Genomic DNA, 25,774 nt, shown 5'->3' on the forward strand with positions numbered 1-25,774 from the left:
TTTTTCCACATTTATCCAACTTTGCTAGATACAAACAGTGTTTTCAAAGAAAGAGTTATCCATATGCTGTCGTCATCACTAATAACACATAATAATACATGAAAAAACAATCTACCATAACACTTAGGGAATTAGAAATCTTTGGTTTGTTCAAGCTAACTAATGAGAGACCATTTTAAATGGTTCAGAATCTGGTTCTTTTTTAGAAAATACAAAATAAATGAATAGAAGTTTTGAAACTAGAACCTTTAAAATGATGGTATACCATGAGATCAAAACTCGATCCAGCCTAAATTAGACTATAGATGTATAGTTTTTGACATAGGCTTTAAGAGGGATGTCTGAAAAGACAGAAGGTGAGTTGGCCTGTTGATGATTGTGCATGCAGCCCTTGATCTTTAATAGAAAAACATATTCATCCTGGTATCAGGATATGTTGGGCAAGGTAGGTGTTTTGTATCACAGTCATGAGCAGTTCTGGCTCATTCCATTAGAATCTGCTATTCTAATGGAATATTCAAATACATCCCTATTTGAATACCCTGAGATTACAGTTCCTGAGGACATTATCCAGACACATCACATGTCCAAATGCTTTGCTGATCTTAAGCAGACATCATAACAAAGGTAATGACCAACTTCTAATAACGACGTAGTGCAGCATTTCCCTGGCTAATTGGATCTGATTTGGTCACTGCACAGGAGGGCCGGGTATCAGGCAGCATTTCAGGAAGGGACGTTTCTGGTGGCGCGCCACAGCAATTAGGCTGATAGGTTCTCTGAAGTGTGACTCTTTGTTGAAGTCCCCTTGATGGAAGTCATGTGCGAAATGTTGAGGATAATGCAGCCAGCGGTTAGGAGTATCATCAATGACTCAAGCTCTAGCACATCTGTTCAGCAGTAATGTCAGATCCTACAGGTTTCTGATGAATGTCTGCTGTGACACTTTTCAGTCTGCAACAGGATTTGAATCCCTGACAAATTTTCTTGAAGTAGTTTATTTTTTAAAGTTGCCATCAGATTGTTATTTCATTATATAGTATAATATAAGTAAACACACACCTCAATCTTCTGCATATATTCCATTATTTCTTTGATTCAGTACAATCACTGCTAACAGTTTACTTTTGTTGGGAAGAATCACGGTTTCTGTACTTAGACAAACATTAGACAGAGGCGTTTTACTGTGTGCGAATCTTTTATTTTTTGTCCCAAAGCAATGAATTCCAACATTACAGCTGTCTTTATTATATATGCTTTAAATGTTTTCCCAATGACATTTACTAGCCAAACTAAAATCTTCAATTTAGCGGAGAGCTAACATATTACAAAACACAGTCATCATTTTAACTTAGTCACAATATACAAGAACAGCATGGAACGCCTAAACACAAAACAGCAAGTCTAAATTCAATAAATATTCTTGTGGATGGATCCATAACCATTAATATAGAACGTGACAAAAACAACTCAGGATACACTAACTGACTGCAAAACTAGCAGGGCAACTAGCATGTTAGCACCAAATTGCTATCACTCTCATCATTTCCCTCTCAAAACAGAGTCTACATAAGACCAGTAAATTTTATATCAAATAGTATTTGTTGAAAACTATGTGATAATCTTAACTGTGGTGCTTAATAAACTTTACCAACATGTAATTAAACAATGTGTTATTACAAAATTAGGGCTGGCTTGTTCTGGCTAAGTAGAGCAAGAGACTTCAGGGATTCACTGCCACCTTGTGGTTTGCCTCGGTACAACACGGCCACGCCACATTCTTTACCCATCTGTTTCTTGCGCTTCCACTGTACAAGCTGTATATGTACTTAGAAAATATATATGTCTGTATATGTCTTAGAAAATACATTTATATTTTATCTAACAAGGTCCTTTTACTGGCAAAGTTCTACTGATGCCAGGAAATTTTAAGGAGTTTCTTAATCAAAATTCCACTGAAAACATAATTTTTGCTTAATTCTTTGTTTCAATGTATCATTTGGGTTTAAAATGCAACCCTGCTGAATGTCTCATTCCTTTTTCATTTGCAGCTTTTGTGTTTGTGCTGATGGGGTTGAGGCACAATACGAACACTTCAAGCCAGTCTAGTGTAGCTTGCACTGCTCTGAACTGAAATATTGTTCTAAGTAGGAGTCGAAAACAACGTTGGCTTTGGTTCATTCTGTGTAGCAAAATCCTGGCTTGTTTCACACTTCATAAAGCCAACCGTGTTTGGCTCGGGCTGAAGAATATTTAGAGACTTGCTGTTGTTTGTTGCAAGTGTGCGAGCCAGAGTCTGCAGCCTTTCGCCAGTTCACTGTACAAGATAGAGAACACAAGCTGGCAGGCCACAGGGTTTCTGGGAAAGTTACAACATAAAGCATTAGCAAGATGGAAGCATCCGGCTGATGGCTTTTTTTTCTCTCCCTGCTCTAGTCTGGATTGCATAATTTGCCAAAAAGACAATTTTATCCCTTGAAAGAAAACCCAACAAGAATCAAGATTTTTACTGAAGAGGAGAGGAGTCCCCAGGAGGAAGGAATTCATACTGAAGCATTCCTGTCAGCATTTCTGTTGCTCTTAATGTGAGGAAAAACATTGCGTCCCTGCCACAGCAAAGGTCACCTTAACACCTGCTGGGTTTGTTTTTGTTACTAAGAACATAAATGCCATCTTCATACCTAGCTGGCTGCCTTACAGTCTGAAAAATGAGACGCAATCAGAAAGCAGACATCAAAAACACAAAGACGATTGAGTTTTAAATGGACATTAGATAACATACGGAGTTCATATTTTAAAAAGAAAGAAGAGGTGAATTATCTACCTGTTTCTTTGTGAGTTTTTATCAACTGAAGAGCATTAAGTTAAATCCAAATTATTTATATTCCGCTAAAGTCTTGGTTTAAAGTTTTTCTTTAAACCCATTTTCTACTTACTGTTTTCCTTCAGGTGGTAAAGGAAGCAAAAAATCTTCCAAGTTTTTGTCAGTCAGCAACTAGATGGTTATAACTGGATAACCTACCAGAATTAAAGCTGTATTTTCTTTCATTTCTTTAGTTAATGACACAGAGGAAGTTGGGCCTCTGCAGGCTGTGAACATCAGCAACCCTAACACCACAAAGTGGATCCTGCATGAATTAGAGCCTCTGACCAAATACAAGTTGTATCTTCGCTCCTGCACTGCGGTTGGCTGTGGGCCCGTTGTCAGCGAGGAGAGCACCACCGCCCTGGAAACAAGTGAGTGACAGATGATAGTTGCATTGCCATTACAAATGTGGGCAAAACTTTGTTGATATTCCGCAAATGTTGGAAAAACACAATATTGCATTTGTAGTGTTTCTATTCAATAGGAAACACAATTAAAATCACACATGAATAAGTTTGTGATAAGTCATTAAGAACATGCCACACCACCATCTGCATGGCCACCATTTCCTGTTGACCAAGTGACTCTTGATGCAGAAAAAGTTTCCATTACAGTTTTGCGAAATACACCACCTCATTCTAGAGTAGCGGTTCTCAACGTGGGCAGTACCGCCCCCTGGGGGGCGTTCAGAGGACGGCAGGGGGCACTGGCGGAAATTTTTACAAAAGGGGGGCGCTGGGATTCCTTTGGGGGGCGTTTGGTCGAAGGTAAACTTTACACCTTATAACAACAATACCAGTTTAGACTTTGAGCAACTTGGTAAAATTGTATTGTGTAACATTAAATCATGCTTGGCTGCAACCGTATCGATGGCAGCTCTCCTTCTATTCAGTGTTTGTAGCTTCTTGGCGCAGCTCCGCTCCTGCTACTGGTAGCTTCACCGCATCAGTTCAGCGTTACACCGGCTGATGACGGTGCTGTGATTCACTTTGTCTGGTATTTTTGTACATATGTTTTGGCAGTTCTGTGATCATGTCTAAGCAGCAACTTATATTAAAAAGTGTTTTATTTCCGTTTGAAAGCTGCACGCTTCCATGGAAGGACAACAGAAAATCGCTCTTATAAACATGTAATTACTAAAATCACAATACCCTCTGAAAAATGAACCCATTTAAATAAAGAAATCCCTCCATGGGTGATACCTCGATAGAGGGCGTTCATTTTATAGCGTTAACACCGGTGCTGTAAGGTGTCCGGTATGAAACGGGTGTGATAGAACAACGGTACCACAGCACTTTTAAATATCAGTGATCAGAATACGGAAATTGTTTCTGTTGTCAGTCTGCCTTTTCCCCATTAATAAGTTTCCCGAACGCTGCGCACCATAGGGGGTTAAAAAAATCAACAAAACAAAACAAAAACAACGCGCACATTGCCACATTGTGCAAAACTCTGAAACAGGAGAAGCAGGACATAAAACGGAGTGACGAACTAGATGCGAATTATGGCATAAAAACAGAGAATCCGACGCTGAACAGTGAAAAATCAACACATGATGTGAAACACAAGACGATTAGGCGGCACAGCAGGTGATGAGTGGTGAGCGTCAATAAATGATAAAATAAATCTAGCAACAGGAAAGAAACTAAAGTGAACATAGCAATAAACCAAGAGAGGACAATACTGATCAAAGGAAACTAAATGGAAATGAATGAAGAACAAAATGCAAGAATAAACTAAGAAACTAAACTAAATACAGAGGAATAAACTGGTACGGCAAGACCTTTTGATCAAAGCTTAATACAGAGGACTGTATGGCAAGAATAAACAGACACTATTTCCAGATAAAAGGTAAAATAATATTGTTGAAGTGCCATGGGTTTGTTGAGACCATATGTAGTACTGAGAATAAATATATCTTACAGACCATAACAGTAAAGAACTTATCACTTATTTATGTTTTTAATTAGATTTGATATATTTATTTCTTCAATATTATTTTTCATGTCAGTGTTAATGGCATGAGGCTGATGACTCCATGACACTTTCAATTTGACTCATTAGGATTTGATGAAGAACCAGATTTGTTCTTTGTACCATATTTTCCGCAGTATAAGGCACACCGGATTATAAGGCGCACCTTCAATGAATGGCCTATTTTAAAACTTTTTTCATATATAAGGTGCACTGCATTATAAGGCGCATAGAATAGACGCTACAGTAGAGGCTGGAGTTACGTTATGCATCCACTAGATGGAGCTGCACTAACGGGAATGTCAACAAAACAGTCCGACTCCGGTTGGTGAGGAGAGCTTTCCGCAACTGGGCCAAGACGTGGCCGGACGATGGTCACCTTCTCCCTTAGCGCACAGCATGTTGGTGGAGAACGTGGCGCTAAATGACCTGCAGACGTCCTGATTCTAGACGGTCGGTAGGTAGATAGGTCAGTCAAATTTTATTAATAGATTACAAACCAGCTTTCTGACAACTATCCCAGCATGCACCATGCACTTCTTCTTCTACAAGCGAAAATGAAGTCGGCAGCTGCTTACCGTAGTTGCTAGACCTGTTGTGGCTCAATATTGGTCCATATATAAGGCGCACCGGATTATAAGGCGCAGTGTCGGCTTTTGAGGAAATTGAAGGTTTTTGGCGCCTTAAAATTGCAGAAAATGCTGTAATTTCTGTCCAGTAAAACTATTAATCTATAAATCAATAGACAGGTCTATATAAAGATATAATCCATGTTTCTATGTCATATTTCTATGGCATTAAAAGGACCTGGAACTTTTGTTTTTCCACTGAAAGCTCTCGTTTGCACAATAAATACCACGTGGGTGAAATTTTATGGATGATACTCTGATGTCCCATTCTCCTGAATGCAGCACCAGAAACAGACAGAAACACTGAAGAGAAGAAGAGCTATGATTAATGTAGTTACAGTTCTATCCATGTTTTAATGCTGCAGAGCTCAGTCGTTTTGCAAATAGTTCAAAGTTTAAACTGGCATTGTTGTACATCTTATCTGCTCATTTTGTGGAATATTTAACAACTAGAAAATGGCAAAGAACAAGAATATTTTTTAAACTCTGATTGGCTGCTGTTAGGCCTACCGATTTTAAGTTGAATGTCCATCCATTGCATTTTTCATAGACACCTGTGAAAATAATTTCTATTCCCATGGCTTTTTTGTTCTCTGGGAAATTATTTTTGATGATAAATACAGAAACAAGCATAAAAATCAAAACATCTACAATAGTGATAGTAATATTAATAATAAAATAATAGTCAGTGCAAAGTAGCCTACAAATTCTTTGGTGGGGGTGGTGAGCGACCTCGATAAAGGCTAGTGGGGCGCTGGCCCAAAAAAGGTTGAGAAACACTGTTCCAGAGCAAAACTTTTTATTGAAAAATGTGCGTTTTTTAAAATTTCCGTGTTTCCATTAAGCAAATTTATTTTCATAATGCCAAGTTGCGCAATTTTCAATTTAATGGTCAATAGAACTGCAGATAATGTTCACTAAGATGGTGGCAGAGATTAGTGCATCCTCCTCTGTGAGGGGTTCACAGACCACCTGTTCATGAAAATATCTTTCTCTTTGTCACCATGACAACGCAGGACAAGAAACAAAACGATCATCTGAAGGAGTGGTTTACATTTAGAACCGTAAAATAAATTATCACAAAGAGCTGATGTGTTGGAATTAATTACCAGCTAGTTTGTAGCTTCTAATCTTTTCAAATGCATACTTGAATTCAGAAAGCCATTTTTATTTGCCTGCGTTAACACCATTAATTACTGATTGGCTTTTTTTTATTTATTTTTTTTTTATCCAACTCCAACACCAAGAAATTGGCAGTTCAGGGCCTCATTTTGCAAAAAAAATAAAAAATAAAAAAATACTCAGTGTTTACCAACAGAATCCTCATAATCACAGAAATACACTTAATTGGCTTTTGTTTATTTGTAAGCTGAAAAGGGAAATTATTTATTTGTAAGCCAGTGGAAATGATTACAGGGAGGATGACTCACTTTTGTCATGTCGTTGCTTGTAATTTTGCCGGGTGGCTTTGTGCGTGTTGGAGGGAGACTGAAAGCCTTTTGTGGCAGCTCTGCTTTCAGCTCCGAACATGTCCGTGTTGTTTCTGCTAATGGTCCTCTGTCTGCACTCTCATACGCCACTAAATAGTGCATTGCTTTCTGATTCTGCTTTGAACATGACAGCGTGTGTCATTTGTGTGTGAATTTGTATGTGAAGGTGTGTGCCTACTTGGCCATGCAATGTCTGTCCCCTTCCTTTCATTTTTGTTCTTTGGTTCTGTTTTCTTGCAGCTTCTTCTTTGGCTCCTACTGTTGGCATCAGTATGTAGATCTATGTTTATGCAGAAAGTGGGTCGTCGTACCAACACGCACTCTGTTCTTAACTTTATGCAATTTACATTGGTATTCGTGTGTTGTCATTTTACAACTACAGACTTCAACATATTTTACTGGATTTCAACTCATTGGCCAAAATATATTAGAACAAAATTGGTTCTGTGATTTTCAAACCTTTTTATTGATACAATTTTGAAAAGTGTGCTTTTCTCAGTTCCTTCAGTTTTTCACAATTCTGCGAACAAAGAAATTCATGTGAAAGTAACAGAGCCCCACATTTTTCACACTAATGCATAATTATTAGTTTATTGATAATTTTCCACAAAACATTGGGTTTAAGTGACTACTAACTCTCACCTTCAAGTGACAATATTTTTTATTTCTTCTCAGGGGTTGTGTTAACAGAATATTTTTCATCTTTTAATTTTTAACCTGTCATTCACGAGAGGACCCAAATTTGGGTCCTCTCGTGACAGGGGTGTCAAACTCCAGTCCTCCAGGGCCGCTGTCCTGCAACTTTTAGATGTGCCTCTGCTGCACCACACCTGAAAAGAATAATTAGGTCATTAGCAAGGCTCAGGAGAACCGATCTACACAGGGAGGAGGTAATTAAGCCATTTCATTCCACTGTTTTTTACCTGTGGCACATCTAAACACTGCAGGACAGCGGCCCTTGAGGACTGGAGTTTGACACCCCTGTCATTGTGAATGACAACCTGTGAATGACAGGTTAAACAATGACAGAAAACTATGAAGGCCATCTGTCTTCTGATGGATTATAATTGGCACACCTGACCACTTGGTGCAGACACACAAACATTTTCAACTTATGGAACTTATGGAAGAAACGCTCTGATGCAGCTGAACCAGTGGTGAGGACAGAGTTCATTCCACAGGATTTCCTGCTGCTGCTCCTCATTCAGAGAGTCTTACTGACTTCTAATCACTTCGTTTAGAGAAAAGTTCCCTGATTTCAAAATGTTGGTTGAGTTGGAGCTTGTAATTCCAGTCCAGTATTGCATTAAACCATGGTTTCATCCTCCCGATCAACATCAAAACTCTGAAACATTTGATTATGCACAAGGGGAGGACAATTAACATCAATTTACTCTGTTTCCTTCTTGTAGACTTTGAAGAGGGTCTAGGAGGAAAAAGTGTGGCAAAATTCCTTGCAAATATCTGTAAAGCAGCACAGCTTTACAGCTTTGTGGTTTGGGTTGAAATAAGACAGCAAAAAATATGAGTGACTAACTCCTATCCAGTCTCACTAATCGCAACGTTGTAAATCAGTCATTTGTTGCGATTCCAGCTGTAAGTCGTTTGGGGTCTGTCTGTCTCTACATCTAAAGACAAATTTGTTTAAGCCAATTCTTCCATTCTTGTTTTTTTAATTGCTGTGGATCTGTCAGACTGGGTGGAGAGCAATGATTGTAGCCATCAATTTTTTAGTCTTGCTTCAGATTCTGAATTGGATCTGGACTGGGCCATTCTAACACATAAACAGGTTTTGATCTAATTATTTACATGGTAGCTGCATCGTTGGAGTTGTTCTCCTGCTGCAAGATTAACCTTCACCTCAGTGTCATGTTTTTACAGTCGCTAAATGGTTTTCTTCAAGAACTGCCTTGAAGTTCATCATCAACTCTGTCTGACTTTCCTGTTCCTACTGAAAAATCGCACTCCCCACAGCATGATGCAGCCACCACCATTTTTCACACATAGGATTTTGTACCTTGTACCTGTCTGCTGTATTCCTTGGTCTTCATAATGCCTTTTGTTCTCTAATGTTCTCTAACAAATCTGAGATTCATACTTTTCATATAATTGTTTAGGTGATTTCTGAAGGCAGTTTGGATAAAACTTGATTAAGTGACAGTAGGCTGAACAGGGCCATTTGGCCCTGTTCAGCCTACTGCCTATTCAGCCCTGTTCAGGGCCATTTGGCCCTGAACAGGGCTGATAGCAGACTTTTTCAGAATTGTATGTAGTAAATTGTATTATTTCCGTCTTCTTCTTTAAGGTCATGTTCTACTTTGTGTTGAGCTCACATAAAATTCCACTAAAATCGTCTGAAGTTTGTGGTTGTAATGTGGTGCAACACTTCCACAGGTCTGAATACCTTCCCCAGGTTCTGTCTGAATTTTAAAATGGTGTTTGTTGGTATGAGTCGTCCTGTTTTAGCATGTTTTAGCCGTAGCAGGGCAGACATCAGTGCATGCTGTAGGCCTCAGTTCCAACCAACAGGAAGTGTTTTATTTGTCTGATGTTCCAGCTCGCCTGCAGATGATTGACCCTCTCTGTTGTTTGCCGAGAGTATTCGGTGTCTCCTTTCATTAGAAAAATGTCAACTTCCTCACACTAAAAGTTTGTGGCTTCCTCTCTAATAACAGTGTTAATGAGTAAGCTAATTATAAACTCCTATTAATTGTCCCCTATTAGCACCTGTAAATGAATGTTGACTTTTTATCCTAGCAACAGCAACCTCAGTGCTTCATGTCAAAACTCTACCTAAGGTAATAAATTATGCTTTGCGTAATTTATATTGCCTTGTGTAATTTATACTGCCTTGTGTTTGGAAACTAGTGGAGCTCTTTTGTAGCACCTGTAGATGTGTAGTCACTAATTTTAGCCCAGGATAGCGTTATGCTAACAATAGAATGTAGCTACTGTTAGCTTTGCTTCTGCTAACCACAAGATGTGTTTTTCTTTTAGGAAAGTCTCTGTCAACTCCAACCACTCCAAGGTCACATGTGACCAAACCCACTCATCCCAACATAGGTATAGCAGCAGTTCTAATACGAACAGCAAGAAAACATGTAAAAATGCTGACAAAGCTTTTTGTAAAATCAACCCAACTCACTGAAGAATATATGACAAATGAGTTTTCTTTCTTTCTTTGGGTTTATTTCAAATGTAATGGACAAAGATGACAAGAAAGGTGGGGAAAAAATTTAAAAAGAAAGGCGATAGAGGTTAGAAAGAAGCTTAGAAAAAGCACAAGTCAGCACACTAGAAGTCTGCCTCTAAACCTGCAGAAAGAGAAAAAACAAAATCGAGAAACATATGGATATATAATAAGAAGAATCATATAGGCCTGTCGCGATAAATGATAAATCAATTAATCGCACGATAAATAAAACCTACCGACCTCATTTTAATTATCGGCTTTATCGTCTCTTCCTGTCTTTTTTCTTTCTGTTGATGACACTGAATGAAAAAAGGCTCAACTCCGGTACTCTTCCTTAGTTGTTGGCAGACTCTCGGCCCATTTTCAAAACCTGACAGAAATCCTAGGTATAACGGTTCGATCGGGTTCGTTGTGCCGTGTGGTGTCCAGCCACATGGGCACAAAATAGTGGCTACAAGTCCAGTTAACTGATTTTAAAACCAGGCATTAATCAATGCTTTACTAGAATCTACATGTGATGCATGTGGCTAGAGTCAGCGTAAAGTCCTGACTGAATGAAAATCATTATAACCTATTTATGTCATGTTAACGAAGAACAGCTGAAAAATTTGAGCTGAGCCAAATTGCTACCGGTTGCGGTAGCAATTTGGCTCCAACTCCTCTCCTTGTCATTTCTATATTCTTTGAACGAAATATTGAATAAATATTAATGTTGTTTCCACATATCATCTCCAATGTCCCCTGGACTTCAGGTTCGCCGTGTCAGCAGTTTGGGATTCCCTCCGTAATTTCCCCTCAAAAGCACGGAGGAGAATCCGCGCTTTCTGATTGGCTACACTCTAAGAAATAATCCTGTAAATTTACAGTCAAATACTGGCAGCTATAGACACCAGAAGTTTACTGTAAATGCACAGTAGCTGTACCGTAATTAATCCTGACAGTAGATTACCGTCAATGCAAGTACAGTATGGATACTGTGAAAGAACGGTAAAATACTGGCATCTGTAGCTGCCATACGTTTACCGTTCTTTCAAAAGAACGGTAAACTACCGTTTTTCTGAAAGAACGATAAAAAAAATACTGGTAGCTACAGATGCCAGTTTTTTTTTTCTAACCGTTCTTTCAGAAAAACAGTAAAAAAAAAAAAAAAAGCTGGCGTCTGTAGATACCAATATTTTACTGGACATTTACATTTTCAATCCTGTAATTACCTTTTAAAGTGCTGTACTGTAAGTAAATACTGTAATGACGCCAACACACCGCAGATGTAGTACTGCCAACAGGGTTTATTAGAAATAAGAGCGAGCTACTATTCCTTAGGCTGCAGCTCTGAACTCTCCGCTCTTCTGGTGTTCTGTCAGATCAGCATCGGTCCTGGTCCTCCTGCTCCCCTGATCCCTCGCCCACATGACAGGTCCATCACATGTGAGTGGAAGTCAGTAGAGTCAGACAGGGGAAGCCCATAACACTCTACACATAACAGTGATCACAATGCAAACTTATAACAAATACACATAACCATATGGACCCCAGCAGAACTAAAATACAGAATCGTTAAAATACTACGGTGGTCGACAGGTTCAAACGCGCAGCAAACACGAGAAAAACAAATACAACAAAGAAAAGACGCAAACAAAAAAGAGATGCAAAAAATATATAAAAATAAGTGTTCCAGACTACTAGAGCTTTGTGTCCGAGTTCAGGGTCTACTTCCTTTCAAGCTTATTCTGTCATAGGCTTGAGAAACGACCCGGTCTACGGAAGAGGGGTCCTGCGAAGGCAGAGAGCATTGCAGAGAGAAGCTGTAGCCTTCAGCTAGCTGCTTAGCCTCCACCTCAGTGCTATGTTCCTTAGCAGCCGTGACACGATTTATACAATGTTTGTAGGCGAGAACGTCTTCTTTGAAGTAAAAAAAATATATATAAAACTAAATACAATTTGAGCTGCACATTTTCCAGTAGCACTTTATAACTACACCTTATTTAACCTTATTTAACCATTAATAGATAGTTAATTAAGGATTATTAAGCAATAAATGAATCTGTGACTAATTGCTCCCAAAACAAACAAACAATGTATATTCATGCTTAATAGGTCATGAAATAACTATTCTATGCACTGTGTATATATATGTTTGCAAATAGAACTTATGTATTGTCACAAAGTATTCACAAAAAGACTTAACCAACTTCTAATAACTGCCTTTATTATGGAGGTACTGCAGGATTAATATGAAGCCAATTCAAACATTTCCTAACCATTAATACATGTCAACACATGTGAAAGTACATTTCTTTGAGTATTTGCAAACACATGAAGAATAGCTAATTAGTGTGTTATTACGCATGTATAGACATTAAGTATGTTGTTTTTGGTAGTAATTAGTCATTATGGTGAAAGCATTAATAAATGTGTTAATTTATAGCTTGTTAAGTATGAATCATCCTTAATTAATTAATGTCTTGAAGGTTAACTATTAATGGTTAAATAAGGCTACACCAAGTACATCAAGATTGACTTGATGTACATTATAAAGTGCTACCCATTTTCCTAGAACGGCCACAGGACCCGTTTGGTCTGCAGAGCAACATGAAGCAGCTGTTTCTCTTACTGTTGCCGTAGTTTAATATCTTGGCAACACCATAGGGAAATCTAGGACAGCAGATCTGTATTGTGAGCCGGCAGTGCGACTGCAGAGAGGAGTCATTTGAACGGGACAAATACGTCGAATTGTAAGTGATTGATTTGTTGGGCCCTGGCGCCGCCTGTACACGACAAAAGATTGACCCGAGAGCCACCGGAGATTTCCATGAATTCTTCAAGTGAGTAAACAGCCAAACAGCTCTAATGAGAAGAAGAAAGAAAAAAAGAGAGGAAAGCTCATACTGATGTTTGAACAACCATAAGTGGAAGCTGATGAAAGCACCTATATCAGAATTTTTCACAGATTTGCCTTTGTGACTTTGAAGGGCCATCTTCTCTTCTGGGCTCCCTGCTGGCTGAGCAGCTGCTCTGTGCTTTGTTTAATAGCAGGCTGAGGAAAGAGGTGACAAAAACACGGCTGTATTTTTAGTCATCTGCCTGTTTCAGCAGTTTGAATTACTGTGGTTGCACACTAATCCATCTGCATTAGCCAGAGAGAGAGAGTGTCACGCCGTGGTTAGGGGACGGACAAGCCCAGCTCAGGTGTGTTTGTGAACTGAATTATCACCTGGAAATAAAAAAAAAAAATCAGAAGCAAGGCACCTGAGCTGGAGATGGAGAGGAAGATTTGCATGTTTGCCTTGTTGGGGGGAGAGAGGCGGATGATGCTTTGTTCACCTGAAGGCTTAGAAAGATCCTGTTTGTCATACTGATGATGCAAATCACACCCAACATTAGAAAACTGTGCAGTCAGAGAAAAGTTTGACTATTAATACATCAGCTTTGACATCACTTTTTGAAGTGTGACCATTTAGACAAGAAAATAAACTGCATACTGTCTGATGGAAGTACACATGGATGACACTACACAGCAAATTTGGAAGTGTTCCATCAACTCCTACAGAGTTAAATTCAACACTTTGAAAGTGTCTATATTGATCCACTCTGGATGGTGTAGAAGTTACACTTTAGAAAGTGTTATTTTTGATAGAGTTGAATCAGCATTCACAGTAGTTGAAATCAAACACACTTCAGTGTTAATCTACCCAACAACTAGTGTATATTGTCAAAAGTTAACACTATGAATATGTTAATGTAACACAGAACGGTGTAAAGTATATATGAACATAGAAATCTGAGTGGTGCAGGGGTTAAGCACAGCCCACATATGAAGGCTCTAGTTTTCAATGTGACCGTTGTGGGTTCGCTTCCCGGTCTTCCCCTTCTCTCATTACCCACTTTTTTGTTGTCAATTTACTACCAAATAAAAGCCACTAGAACAATTAAAACCGTTTTTCCCCCAGAAACTACTGGCCATCAATAATCTCCAAATTCATTTTAAGACATTAGATGCTACAAAAACACCAGCACAATTTGCAGAATATAATTTACTTTTATTTTAAAACGTCAAACAGCACTGACAGCAATATACAACAAAGGTCATACATTCATGGTACTTTGCACTGAAGGTGAAGTGTGCTTTGAAAGTTCATTGGAAGCGGCCATGGATGGTCTTGTGATCACTGATGGTGAAGTGTCTTTGGTGCTGCTCTTGTTTTCGCCAACATGAAGGAGGAAGACTTCCAACCTGGAAGGAAAAACAAGAAATATAGCAGAAACATTAGGATAATAAATATTTTAAAAAGAAGTGTGAGCAAAACTAATCAGACTCACCTCTGTGTGTGTCACCATCATATTCATTCAAATTACTCTGCCCACCTGGTTTACAAGATAACGCATAAAAAAGTCAGAAATAATTACTAAAGAAATTAGTCGGCTGATAGAAAAATTTAGGACAGCATTAAAAGTTGTGCCAACCTGTCTGAAGAAATGCGTTGGAGATATCATAATAGGCTTCAGTCACCAACATGACACACTAACAAAGAAAAAACATTTTGGCAGTTTTTAGATGTGCCACAGGTACAAAACACCAGAGTCAAATGGCTCAATTACCTCCTCATTGTGTAGATAAGTTCTCCAGAGTCCAGCTAATCACCTAATTATTGTATTCAGGTGTGGTGCAGCAGCGGCACATCTAAATGTTGCAGGGCAGAGGCCCTCCAGGACTGGAGTTTGACACCTGTGGTCCAGCACAGCCACTCCCCCATTTTGCAGTCTACAGCCAAAAACTTAAAGAAAATGACCTCCGCAGCTAAATAATGCTAATTCAAATGGCCTCCAGATTTTTCTGACAGTTTCAATGTTTGGTTAAGACAATAAACAGTCGTATATACCGTGATATCCAAACAAATAAATGTGCATTAAGCGAACTGTGTATATGAATCAATACTCTTGTGTAAACGGAAAAATAATGCCTCCATAAAAAATAGTCAAAAACATTATCATTTTAACATGGAACTTACCTTGTTATAATAAGCTCCAGACAAGACGCCTTACTGCTGCCTCCACTCCTCAGGCAAACATGTGATGCAGTAGTGGAACAAGACGGTGTCGGCTGGGGGGCGGGGCTAATGACCGCCCCCCAGCGGTCATTAGCCCCATAAAGCTCATGATAATTTAACCTTACAACATGGACATGCACGCAACAGCGGAGCTAACAAGTTTCATCTCCACAGAGAGCAACTATGTATTTTGAAGTCCATCTGACATGAAGTACAACAAACCAAGAGAAGAACAGAAACAGCTCTAGCTAGTTTGCCATTTGTTGCCAAGTGACTGATGATGACGTTGGTGACAAGCTTTACCCAGAATGCACCTGGAGACAATAAGGACGATTCATTTGTAGTTTTGTGTGTCATAAAGTTAAATATAAGAGTGAAAATAAAGCCAGTCATGTGGCACAACATTTTATTCAATATTTTACACTCACTATGTTACTAAAATCAGTCAGTCTGATAAGGTTTTTAGAAACCATGAGTCAACAATGGGGAACCCTACTATATAACCTACTGGGGGCTCATCAATTGTTTTCAACAGGAGAGGGCTTTCTTTTACAGTTCTTATCAGTTGTTATAAATAAAATTTGGATCCCTGAAGGGATGTTCTGCCTCCCATGTGGGCCCCCTGTAGGTCCAGGCCCGGGGCCTTCTGCAACCCCTACCCTATCCTATCTGTTGCTCCTTCCCTGATGTGATGTCACAAATATGTTACAATTGTGGGAGGAACTGTCTGATGTTGATTTCTAAATCAACCCCAGACTGAGTGTTGAGTTAGACTGTTGGAATTAATTTAGAAATCAACACTGGACTGGATTGCTTTTTTTTTTTAACTCTTTGTAACTCTTTAGTGAGTGTTTGGGAAACTAACACTCACTAACACTCATGTTGTTGAATTAACACTGTATTTTTAACATACAACACTTGCACTGGAAATCTGACACTTCCAAATTTGCTGTGTACTTTTCAGTCATCTTTCATAAATGTGTGTATTTCCAGGATTATTTTCAAAGATATTTTCATCAAACTGCTCCTTTTCATTCAAAACCTTTGTTTATGCTAACATGTAACATGTTAACATGTTACATGAATGAAATAAATACCGTACATAAAATTGAGGTAATTAGAATGGAACTGAATTCAGTTAAATAATCCTCACCACTGTCAGGATTTTAAAACAAATCCATTAGCAAAGAGAATAAACAAAGAAAGCACGGTTAATGTCATAAAATTAACATAGACAGGAACAACATGAGTCCATCTCTAATGTTTACATCATATCAACTCAATTCAAAAATACTTTCTGTACTCCCAAAGGGAAATGAAATGTTGTAACTCATAATATGTAACTTTCTTCAGAGTTGCTGTAGAGGCTTTTATTTGTGGGAAGTCACATCTTTTAACAACAGTCACCAACTCAGTGACCTATTCTCTCCTGAGTGAAATTAGAGCTGCAGTATGTCACTTTTATATAATTTTTTTTTCACATATTTTTTTTTAAAACTATCATTATGTTGTGACAGTATAGTATCAGAAAAATCTATTTCCTCTGCTTTCTCCCAGTGCTAGAAACAACCAGTCAGAGGCAGGAGAATTTTAGTGCTGTCAATCACAATCTCATGTAGAGCTACTCATCATTCCTCCTCCTCGATTTGTGCCGTGCTGCAGCTAGCATAGCACAAAGCTGTGCAGATTCAAACTGTGAATGCTAAGTTTAGTTAGCATAGCTACCAATGACAGCAGATAAGCAGTTTCTTGTAAATGATAAGTTGTTTCTCCACCATTAGCAGATTTAGCAGTGAGTGAATGAAGTTGGTTGACAGTGCTAAGAGCGCCCTACTAGTTCTGATTGGTTGTTTTGGTCAGAACGGTGCATTACTTTAACCAGTAATAGTAATTCAGGAAGGAGATGGAGGAGATTGATTGTTTTCAGATTATCTGTCTCATAACAAACCGCTACAACATGGTGACAGCTTTAACAAATATGGAGAAAACATATTTTTTTATTAAAGTTATGTACTGCAGCTTGAATAAAATGCAATTACATAGCATTTTTAGAAGTCTGGATTGCTTTATGTGCTTTTGGCTGTTGCTCATGGGGAGAGACATTTTAGTAATCTAAAACTAATAGAAAAAATTAAAGCAAGCTACTTGCATACTGGATGTGGACTGTTGGATGTTAAATTCATGAGCAGTAAATATTGTGTTATCAGTATTGAACCAAAGAAAGCAAGGCAGATGCAAGCCTTTAAAATTGTGATAATTTTTATAGCTCAAATAGACTCAAAAAATTGTAACAGCAGCTGCGCGGGGGGCCCAAACAAATTTTTTGTCAGGGGGCCCAAGATTTCTGGCAGCACCCCTGAGGATGTGTGAATAGGTCTGTCACGATGAAAAAATTTACTGTATGATAAATTGTTCCAGAAGTTCTCAACAAACGATATTGTTCTTTTGAGACCATTTTTTAAAGTAATATAATGGTAATGACGAAATAATAATGCAAGAACACATTCTCAAAGGTCATTAAACTTTAAATTCTAATGAACATTTAACACTGGAACTGGAAGACATCTTTAATATCCAGAATAAATAAAACTAATGAATTTTGAAGGCTTTTTAAACAAAATTGCTTTTCAAAATAAGGTCTAGTCGAGACCAAACTACCAAACTGAAGATTTTATCATCCAGATTTTGGTAGAAAGAGAAGAAAAGAGAAATGATAAATCATGCCAATGGAAATGATTGAGTTTGTTTTAATTTATCATCTGATTAATTGATTTATTGATTATTCTGACAGGCCTATGTGTGAACATTAGACTAAATCCTTAAGTATGTTACAGTGAGAAACGTCAGAGGATAAAAACACTAGACTCCGAGCAAAACTCAGATGGCTCAGCTTTTACTAGCATGTAAACGCATCAGCTACACACAAATCTGAGAGCTTCCCCGAAGCGCGAAATGTGCACTCATAACCGGATCTGTGTGTAAATGCAATTTTGTGTGTGTACCAGGTGACTTGTGTGTACTTCTAGGCGAAGGAGAAGGTTTATTTTATTTTTAAGGTTTACAAATCCAGTATTACACACGGACAGATATTTTTACGCACAAATCCTTTTACGCACGCACAAATCTTTTTACACGTCCACAGATATTTTGAGACTATTTTCACTCCATAGAAGCAGCTCTGTTAATATCAGCTGGATTCCTGCAGGTTTTCTGCATGTGTGAACATCTGTAGGTTCTTCTCTTCTCAGTTCCTGGTTCCTGTAAGTGGCACCAGTAACATCTGCAGTACCTTAAAAAGTATGAATGTCCACATGCCTGTTCATTCACATTACAATCACAGGCTTTAATACATTTTATTGGAAGTTTGTGTGTTTGATTTTTAAAATCTGATAAGTGTGGCATGCACTTGTTTTTCTAATTTAGTGCAGCCAAATGCCTTCAAAAATGAAAATGTATTTTTATTAAATCCAGTGAGTTATTCAGAACAAATTGTTATTTAATAAACAAAATCAATCTGTGAATAATTTAATCTGAGTATAAAGCAGTCCCTCAAAGACTTCCTGATTGTTTGTTTGATTTGTTTTAATCAAAGTCATTTTGAATGTGACGCTACTTTAGAAACATTTGTGAGCAATTTAGTGATATTTTTCCCTTATTACATCCTTTTCTAAATTCTGCATTTAGAAGATAAAAGATGAGAAAAATAACAGACAGATGGGACTCAAACATTTTCATTCTTAAAGGCACAGCTCCATGTTTGCTAATCGTCACATCGATCACAGACTATAAATGCAGACGTAAGAAATCCTGCCATCTGCAGTTGGGCGTTATTTAAATGAGTAATTTAAATTGAATGTTTTAATCATTTTTATGGCAAAAAATTGGTAGAAGCATAAACTTATTTTTACACCCACCTCTCTTACAACACTAACATCATCCAATAAATTACTGTTCAGGTTAACTTGGTTATAACATTCTGTTTTAGTTGGTGTTTTAGTTGGTATTTTCTACATCCATATCTATGACTGGTACAATGCATTCATATTTTCATGCCTTTATGAACAAGCATCAGTCATTTTGAAAAGTGAAATTGAAATTAAAATTATTTCTGTAGAAGACTGGAAACTGGAGTTTCACCTTCCAGTAGCACACACACATTGCCTGAACTCCAGTAGAATGAGTTGGATGAAATCGTCTAATCAAAGTCCAAATCTAAATGTAATGAATTTATTGCAAAGACTGAAAATTTGATTTTTATAAATTTAATTCACGCCACAGTTTTTTGGTTTTTATTTGAAAAACATTTTGGAAAACCACTTTGTTGGGGTTTTGAACTCTTACAAAGGACTGCAGCATCTTTAGCCTTGTGCTGTTTTGTAAATAATTTCTTCATCTCTAGGTGTGTGTTTTCATAACACCTTACAACCCCTCCCCCCGTAGTACAGGTGAAGGTCACTGGAAGACATCAGAGCTTTAAACTCTTCTCTCACTTTTCATTGATGGTCTCAAACCGCAGACTGAATATACCGTGTGCCTGATTTCTAACAGCCAGCTTGATAATGCTGGTTTGTTTGAAGAGGTTATCACAACCAGGGCTAAAGGTGAGGAGGGAAAAAAAAGTAATTGACCTCCTGATGAGGAGAGCACAGCCGCGTCTTTGAAGCGACATGGTGACGTGGCGGTCCTTCACACCGTCACTAGCATTTCATTTAGCTCACTAAGAGGAATTACATTTGTTCAGCGTTTCCTGCTTGATTAATTAGACAAGCAGGATTAGCTGTTTAATATTAATACTGGAACGTTTCCATCAGCGTCTCAGCCCGAGCATCAGATTAACTTTGTCAATGCAAACATTCAATCAAGTGTCCGATGGAAAGGCCAAGGCCAGTCAAAGTCACGGTATCTTGTCCTCCACAGGCCTGGCCAGTGTCCACGGAGGAATCTCCACCCAGGGCTGGTTTATTGGCCTCATGTCTGCCATCGCTCTGCTCACACTCATCGTGTTGATTGCCTGCTTTGTCAACAGAAATAAAGGAGGAAAGTATTCCGGTAGGCACACCACACACGCACCCACACACACACGTTTGCGAGGCTATCTTTGTGGTGACTTTCCACTGACTTCTACTGCCTAAACCTTACCTTTACCCTTTTCCTAACCCTAAGCATCACATACCTAACCCTTACCTAACCCATACTCAATTCACACCTTAGTCCCCTTAGACCCCTGACCCAAAAACAGGGTTTCCCCTTGTGGGGACCAGGCTTTGGTCTCCACAAGGAGCAATTGGTCCCCACAATGTAATATGTGTCAGGAAAATCGTCCCCACAAGGTATTACAAACAAACGCGCACACACACACACGCACACACGCGCACACACACACACACACACCCCCCCACACATGCACACACACACACACACACACACATCCTTATTCCCTTGTTTGAATACTAATTGTTGCCTAAAGCATCATTTTAATTCCATATTGTTGTTTGTTCATGTGAGAGAGGTGATCAATCATCAGACAGTGTACTTCCACACCACACAGTCATTTACTGCAGCAGTAGACAGAACAGGCTGTCTACTGCTGTGTTTGCTCCTCCATGTCTCACAATTAAATTTTTTACGTTGTTGGTGTGGCGGGTTTATCTAATTCTGTGCATGAGGTCACTTTATAAAGAGTGACGGCCTGAGCTGGGCCTGCCTGACAGTTTGTTGTTCTCCTCATCAGAGGAAGCAGAGACATCATCAGCATCATTATTCACAGCTAATGGCCATGAGGGGCAGGGAGAACAACCACACACAGATCTGTGTTTCCTCATTTAACTCTCATTACCACTGACAGCTAGTGACTGCTTTTCATAGGGTTCATGTGGCTCACCACCCCGGGCGTCATGGCCTGGGGGACGCCACAGGTTCACTTGTGTCCCTACCTGTTCTACACAGTGTAAAAGATTGGGGTTGAGAACTAAAACTGGCAAATGATGTCAGAGGTTGTGTTGTTCCTTTGTGCTAAATTAAAGGAAAATTACACAGTTTTCACAGAATCAACCATGTATACTCATGAGAAGCTCAAATTGGTGCTAAACTTTGTTGTACAAAAACATCCATCCTTTTATTAGATAGATGGATAGATAGATAGATAGATAGATAGATAGATAGATAGATAGATAGATAGATAGATAGATAGATAGATAGATAGAACTGTCACTGCCTCCAGCAACTATTGCTGTACAGTTCATACAATAATTTGCATTCTTACTGTTGACATTCACAGAAAGCATACAAAATATTCACAATCCAAAGTTTTCTTCGCCTTAAGCTCTGAATTGTGAAGTGATTGAAATATTTTCCTAAATACTGTCATTAATGTTTGAAGTGGGAAAATGACTGCAGATAATTGGGAGTAGTCAGGTGACTCGTCCAGCTGCACCAATGGCCATCTGTCTGACTCCTGTGGAAATCTCTTAGCTCTTTTCATCACTTTGTGTGCAGTGAAAGAAAAAGAAGACCTTCATCCAGACGTGGAGTCCCAGGGCATGAATGATGACACATTCTGTGAATACAGGTAAGCGTTCCACCTCCCCTCCCCATGAGGACAGTGTCTCACCACCTCACTGCATCCCCGTGAATGTCTGCCCCTCTTCTTTTCCTCCATCTTCTCCTTGCTAAATTCTCTCTGCCTTTTTTTGTTCTCGCCGAAAAGACGGCCCAGATTCCACGAGGCTCCCACAGAGCCTCGCTCCTCTCCTGCCGGAGACATTAGATGGGCCGAGTAACCGTGAAGTATGTGATAACCGGTTTACATGTGGGCGTGGTCAGAGTAGCTGCTTTTAGACTCGGTGTTGTGTTGGTGTGTGGTGAACAGTTCTGCTCTGATGTCACAGTTTTCTGCTCCCTGCTGGAGCCTCAAACCAATCAGAGTCATTGAATGCGCCTCATCTCCTGGGCAGTAATATCAGGGCATGTGTCATTGGTCCTTTAGTGGTTCTATTCATAACCGTCTGCCACAGCATGAGTCCCAGTCTAATTCCCCAATCAGTGGGATCCTCACTGCTAAACAAATGCTGATGTGATAAGGTTAAAGTGGCTCAGTGTGGCAGCAGTTAGATTTCATCATGTTCACTTCAGGAGCCTGTTGCCCTCAATGTTTAAAAAGGTTTCTACAAAATACTATCAAGTTCAAATTATTGACTAATAATCATCATTTAGAGCTGTTAAATTCAGTCAAAAATGCATAATTTCACCAAAAAAGAGCTTAATTTTTAAAAATGTCTTGCAGTGAGGCTCTTTGAAGGTATTACAAGTTGTAGTTTTCCTACCGAAGCTTAAAGCTGCAGTATGGAGCATTAACAGAAGTATGTTTTTTAACATTTGTTAAAACTGTTATCATGTTGTGGCAGAATAATATGAGACAGATAATCTGTGAACAGATCCATCTTCTTCACCTCCTGCCTGAGCTGCTATTGCCATCTGAAGAAATGCACACATTCAAAAACAACCAATCAGAGCCAGTAGGAGGAGCTTAGTGCTGTCACTCACCCTCATGTATACACTTCCAAATGTGTTGATGGCAAAGAAACAACTTTCCATTGCAGAAAAACGATTAATCCACCGTCACTAGATAGACAGTTAGTAAGCTAGCTAACTAACTCTAGCTAGAGCTAGAGTTAGTTAATGCTAGCTAGCTAAAGCTAGAGTTAGGAAGGAGCTGTGGCAGAGCACAGGGAGAGTGGGGGTGTGAGTGGTGCATACATGAGGTTGATTGACAGCGTTTAGACCCTCCTAGTGGCTCTGATTGGTTGTTTCTGATGCAGCAGTGTATTTATTCAGATGACAGTGTTTGTTTTTCACAGATGATGTGTCTTATATTATACTGTCACGACATAATGATAGATTTAACAAAAATGCAAAAAACATTTTCTATGAAAGTAAGATATTGTAGCTTTATGTCATATGGCAGAGATAGGAAAGTGAAGGAATCCTCATGAGTAAAAAACCAATAAGATGAACTGCAGTTTTAACCATTTAAAGCAATACTGAACATTTCTGTACATGGAAAACAACTCTATATTAGCAAATATTAAACTTCTACAATTACACAATAGGTTGCATTTATCGCACTAGCTGTTAGTCTTAGCTGTCTGGATTAGTTTACAGACTCACTGTGATATAACATACGTCTGCTACAGGTAAGAGAACTGCTATTGATGATAACACCAAAAAATCTGAAATGAAAGCAGACCAGGTTCAAAAACTTTGGCATCATTTTTGCTGGAAGCCAAATAAGATTGACACTATTCTGTAAGGAAATGGTAGCAGTCATCTAGCTTAGCTTAGCATAGCGTTTTTGAGTCATGACTGTAAATCATAATTGTGAATGTAGCTCTGTGTTTAGATTCACTAGCACTGTTTGCCTTGTTGGTTTGGAGTTTGTATCTGTATTTGCTGTGACTCCTGAGGCAGAAACCACCAACTGCTCCTGACAGAACACTACTCCAACTACCTGGGCCATGTATATTTTCTTATTTTTGCTATTTTGTGCTGTAGTCCATGTTAACAATCACATATTAACTCATGGTGTGATATAATGTTCCTTTAGGAATGAGCCAGAATGAGATTCTGTGGCATTATACCAAGAACCAAAGTCTCTTTTTTACATACATACAGCTTACTCTGACTATTCACAGATTCACCAGTTTGCAGATATTTTTGTGGAATATTTTTTTCTATGTTCCACAGAACATAGAAACCACTTCAAATAATTCATGGAAAATTCACCTATTTGTGAATTTGTTTGTAGCTTGAGAAGCTGAAATAGCGAGGCACAATGCTACTGGGCGAACTAATGACTGGTGTTAGCCAAACAGTTAGCAGTGTTTCTTCAACATTTATTTTCAATGCCACTGATTGATTGATTGTCTGCTAGGCTGATTGACTGGCTGATGAGCTGTACTCCCAAGAACTAGAATAAGACAGACTGTAGATGTCCTCTGCTATAGCACCAGTTTTCACTGTGCATGTCGATGCACTTTAAAGTATATTTGGTGTCTGAACTAATGAAATAGGTAGTTCTAAATGTATTTAGAGGGAGTCTCAAGTATTCCTAGATTTTAGCTATTTATGGGCCTAACACCCTTCTATACCAGGCGCTGCAATCATAAAAAGCAACAAATATAACTCCTGCTCCTGATGTAAGAGCAGTACTGGCTACAGATATTTTTAAGATCAAAGTTAATTGTGCGGCTTCCAACATTCAGTAAATTCACCACTTCTGCCTATTTTGTCAAAGCTTCTGCAATCGGCTCCTGAATAAGAGGCTCTTACATAATGTTACATAGAACATTCTATGTAACAGTCTGCATTACAGGATGACAGCATGAGCAACCCCATCACCAGCCTTGTCCCAATGCACTCCACCCCTCTTTATGGCTCATCTGTCTTCCTTTGTAAAAGATACATCGTTGCACGTTCAGTCCACTCTGTTACTTTGAGAATCTATGAAAGCATCTGTGATTACGATCCATTGGTCAGCCTGAGGTAGAAGTCGGTGTCCCTCATTAAAACCTGGGTGGAGGCAGCGATAGTGCTGGCCTATACCTCCATCCCTACCCTGTGACCCTCAGAGCAAAGCTCCGGGTGGAATGCTGGGGAATCTAAACCCACTGTGCCTCTCCCACAGCGACAACGACGAGAAGCCGCTGAAGGGCAGCCAGCACTCCCTCATTAGGGAGATCAAGGTGGCGGACAGCGGGGACAGCCTGGTGGACTACGGCGACGAGGACGTTCAGTTCAACGAAGACGGCTCATTCATCGGCGAGTACGGGAGCCGCAAGGAGAAGAGGGTGTCGGCCGAGGTCAAAACCTCCACTCAGATCCCAGCGTGAGGAACAGAACGCCCAGTCAGCATCACTCTACCCACATGGAACCAACAAACCCAGGAGGACAGAGACATTATCAAAGACTGCCGAACATTTTGTGTCAAAACGTAATGAGTCATTGCCAACTGCACACTGCCATTCTCTAAAGCTCTGTTCCTTCACACTGCAAAACGAGCATTACTAAATACCATGTATATATAGTGTATATTGTATGTGTTGATTGTTTCTTTTTTTTATAATTATCACAAAAACTTTAGAGGTCGTGATTTGTTTTGTATTATTTTCTCTTCATATTGGTGTTTTCAGCTGCACTCTGGTTTGTATAAATGGTGAACTCGCATTGCGCTCTGTCATTACATGAACCACTGATGTCACTGTGTTGCAGGACACAGGCGATGGGGGAGAAGTTGATATTTTTCCAGATGAGCAATTATTACTGACCTTTTTATATCTGAAACAATTCATTAAATTTGATGTAAGATGTGTATGAAAGTTTGCCTATTAACTTATTTTTCTCAGTGGTTTATACCTGACAAAATAATGAGGAAATCTACATAACATTGCCTCACCGTAGCTATCCTAAGACATGAGTGTCCCTGTTATCTGCCTCGGCAGCTTCAGTCTTTGGTTAATGTGAAGCCCCTTCTCCATGGGCGTCCCCTGGCCACATTCCTCTTCATTTGCAGATCCTTCCTT

The 25,774-nt window shown here is 39.1% G+C and overlaps 1 protein-coding gene across 1 annotated transcript in view; it reads left to right on the forward strand.

The window, feature by feature from the left end:
* chl1b (cell adhesion molecule L1-like b) overlaps positions 1-25,570 on the forward strand; it is a 149,011-nt gene extending 123,441 nt beyond the window's left edge. Inside the window, exons 23-26 of the mRNA XM_088005311.1 lie at positions 3,058-3,237; positions 20,115-20,246; positions 21,693-21,765; positions 24,880-25,570. Coding sequence (XP_087861437.1) covers positions 3,058-3,237; positions 20,115-20,246; positions 21,693-21,765; positions 24,880-25,084 — 590 coding nt within the window. The 3' untranslated portion in view covers positions 25,085-25,570. The remainder of the gene's footprint in view (positions 1-3,057; positions 3,238-20,114; positions 20,247-21,692; positions 21,766-24,879) is intronic.
* Positions 25,571-25,774: the final 204 nt, after the last annotated feature.

This window comes from Poecilia mexicana, unplaced genomic scaffold (assembly GCF_051168715.1).
Source record: "Poecilia mexicana isolate PSO_F unplaced genomic scaffold, ASM5116871v1 scaffold_5, whole genome shotgun sequence".
NCBI classification, from domain to species: Eukaryota; Metazoa; Chordata; class Actinopteri; order Cyprinodontiformes; family Poeciliidae; genus Poecilia; species Poecilia mexicana.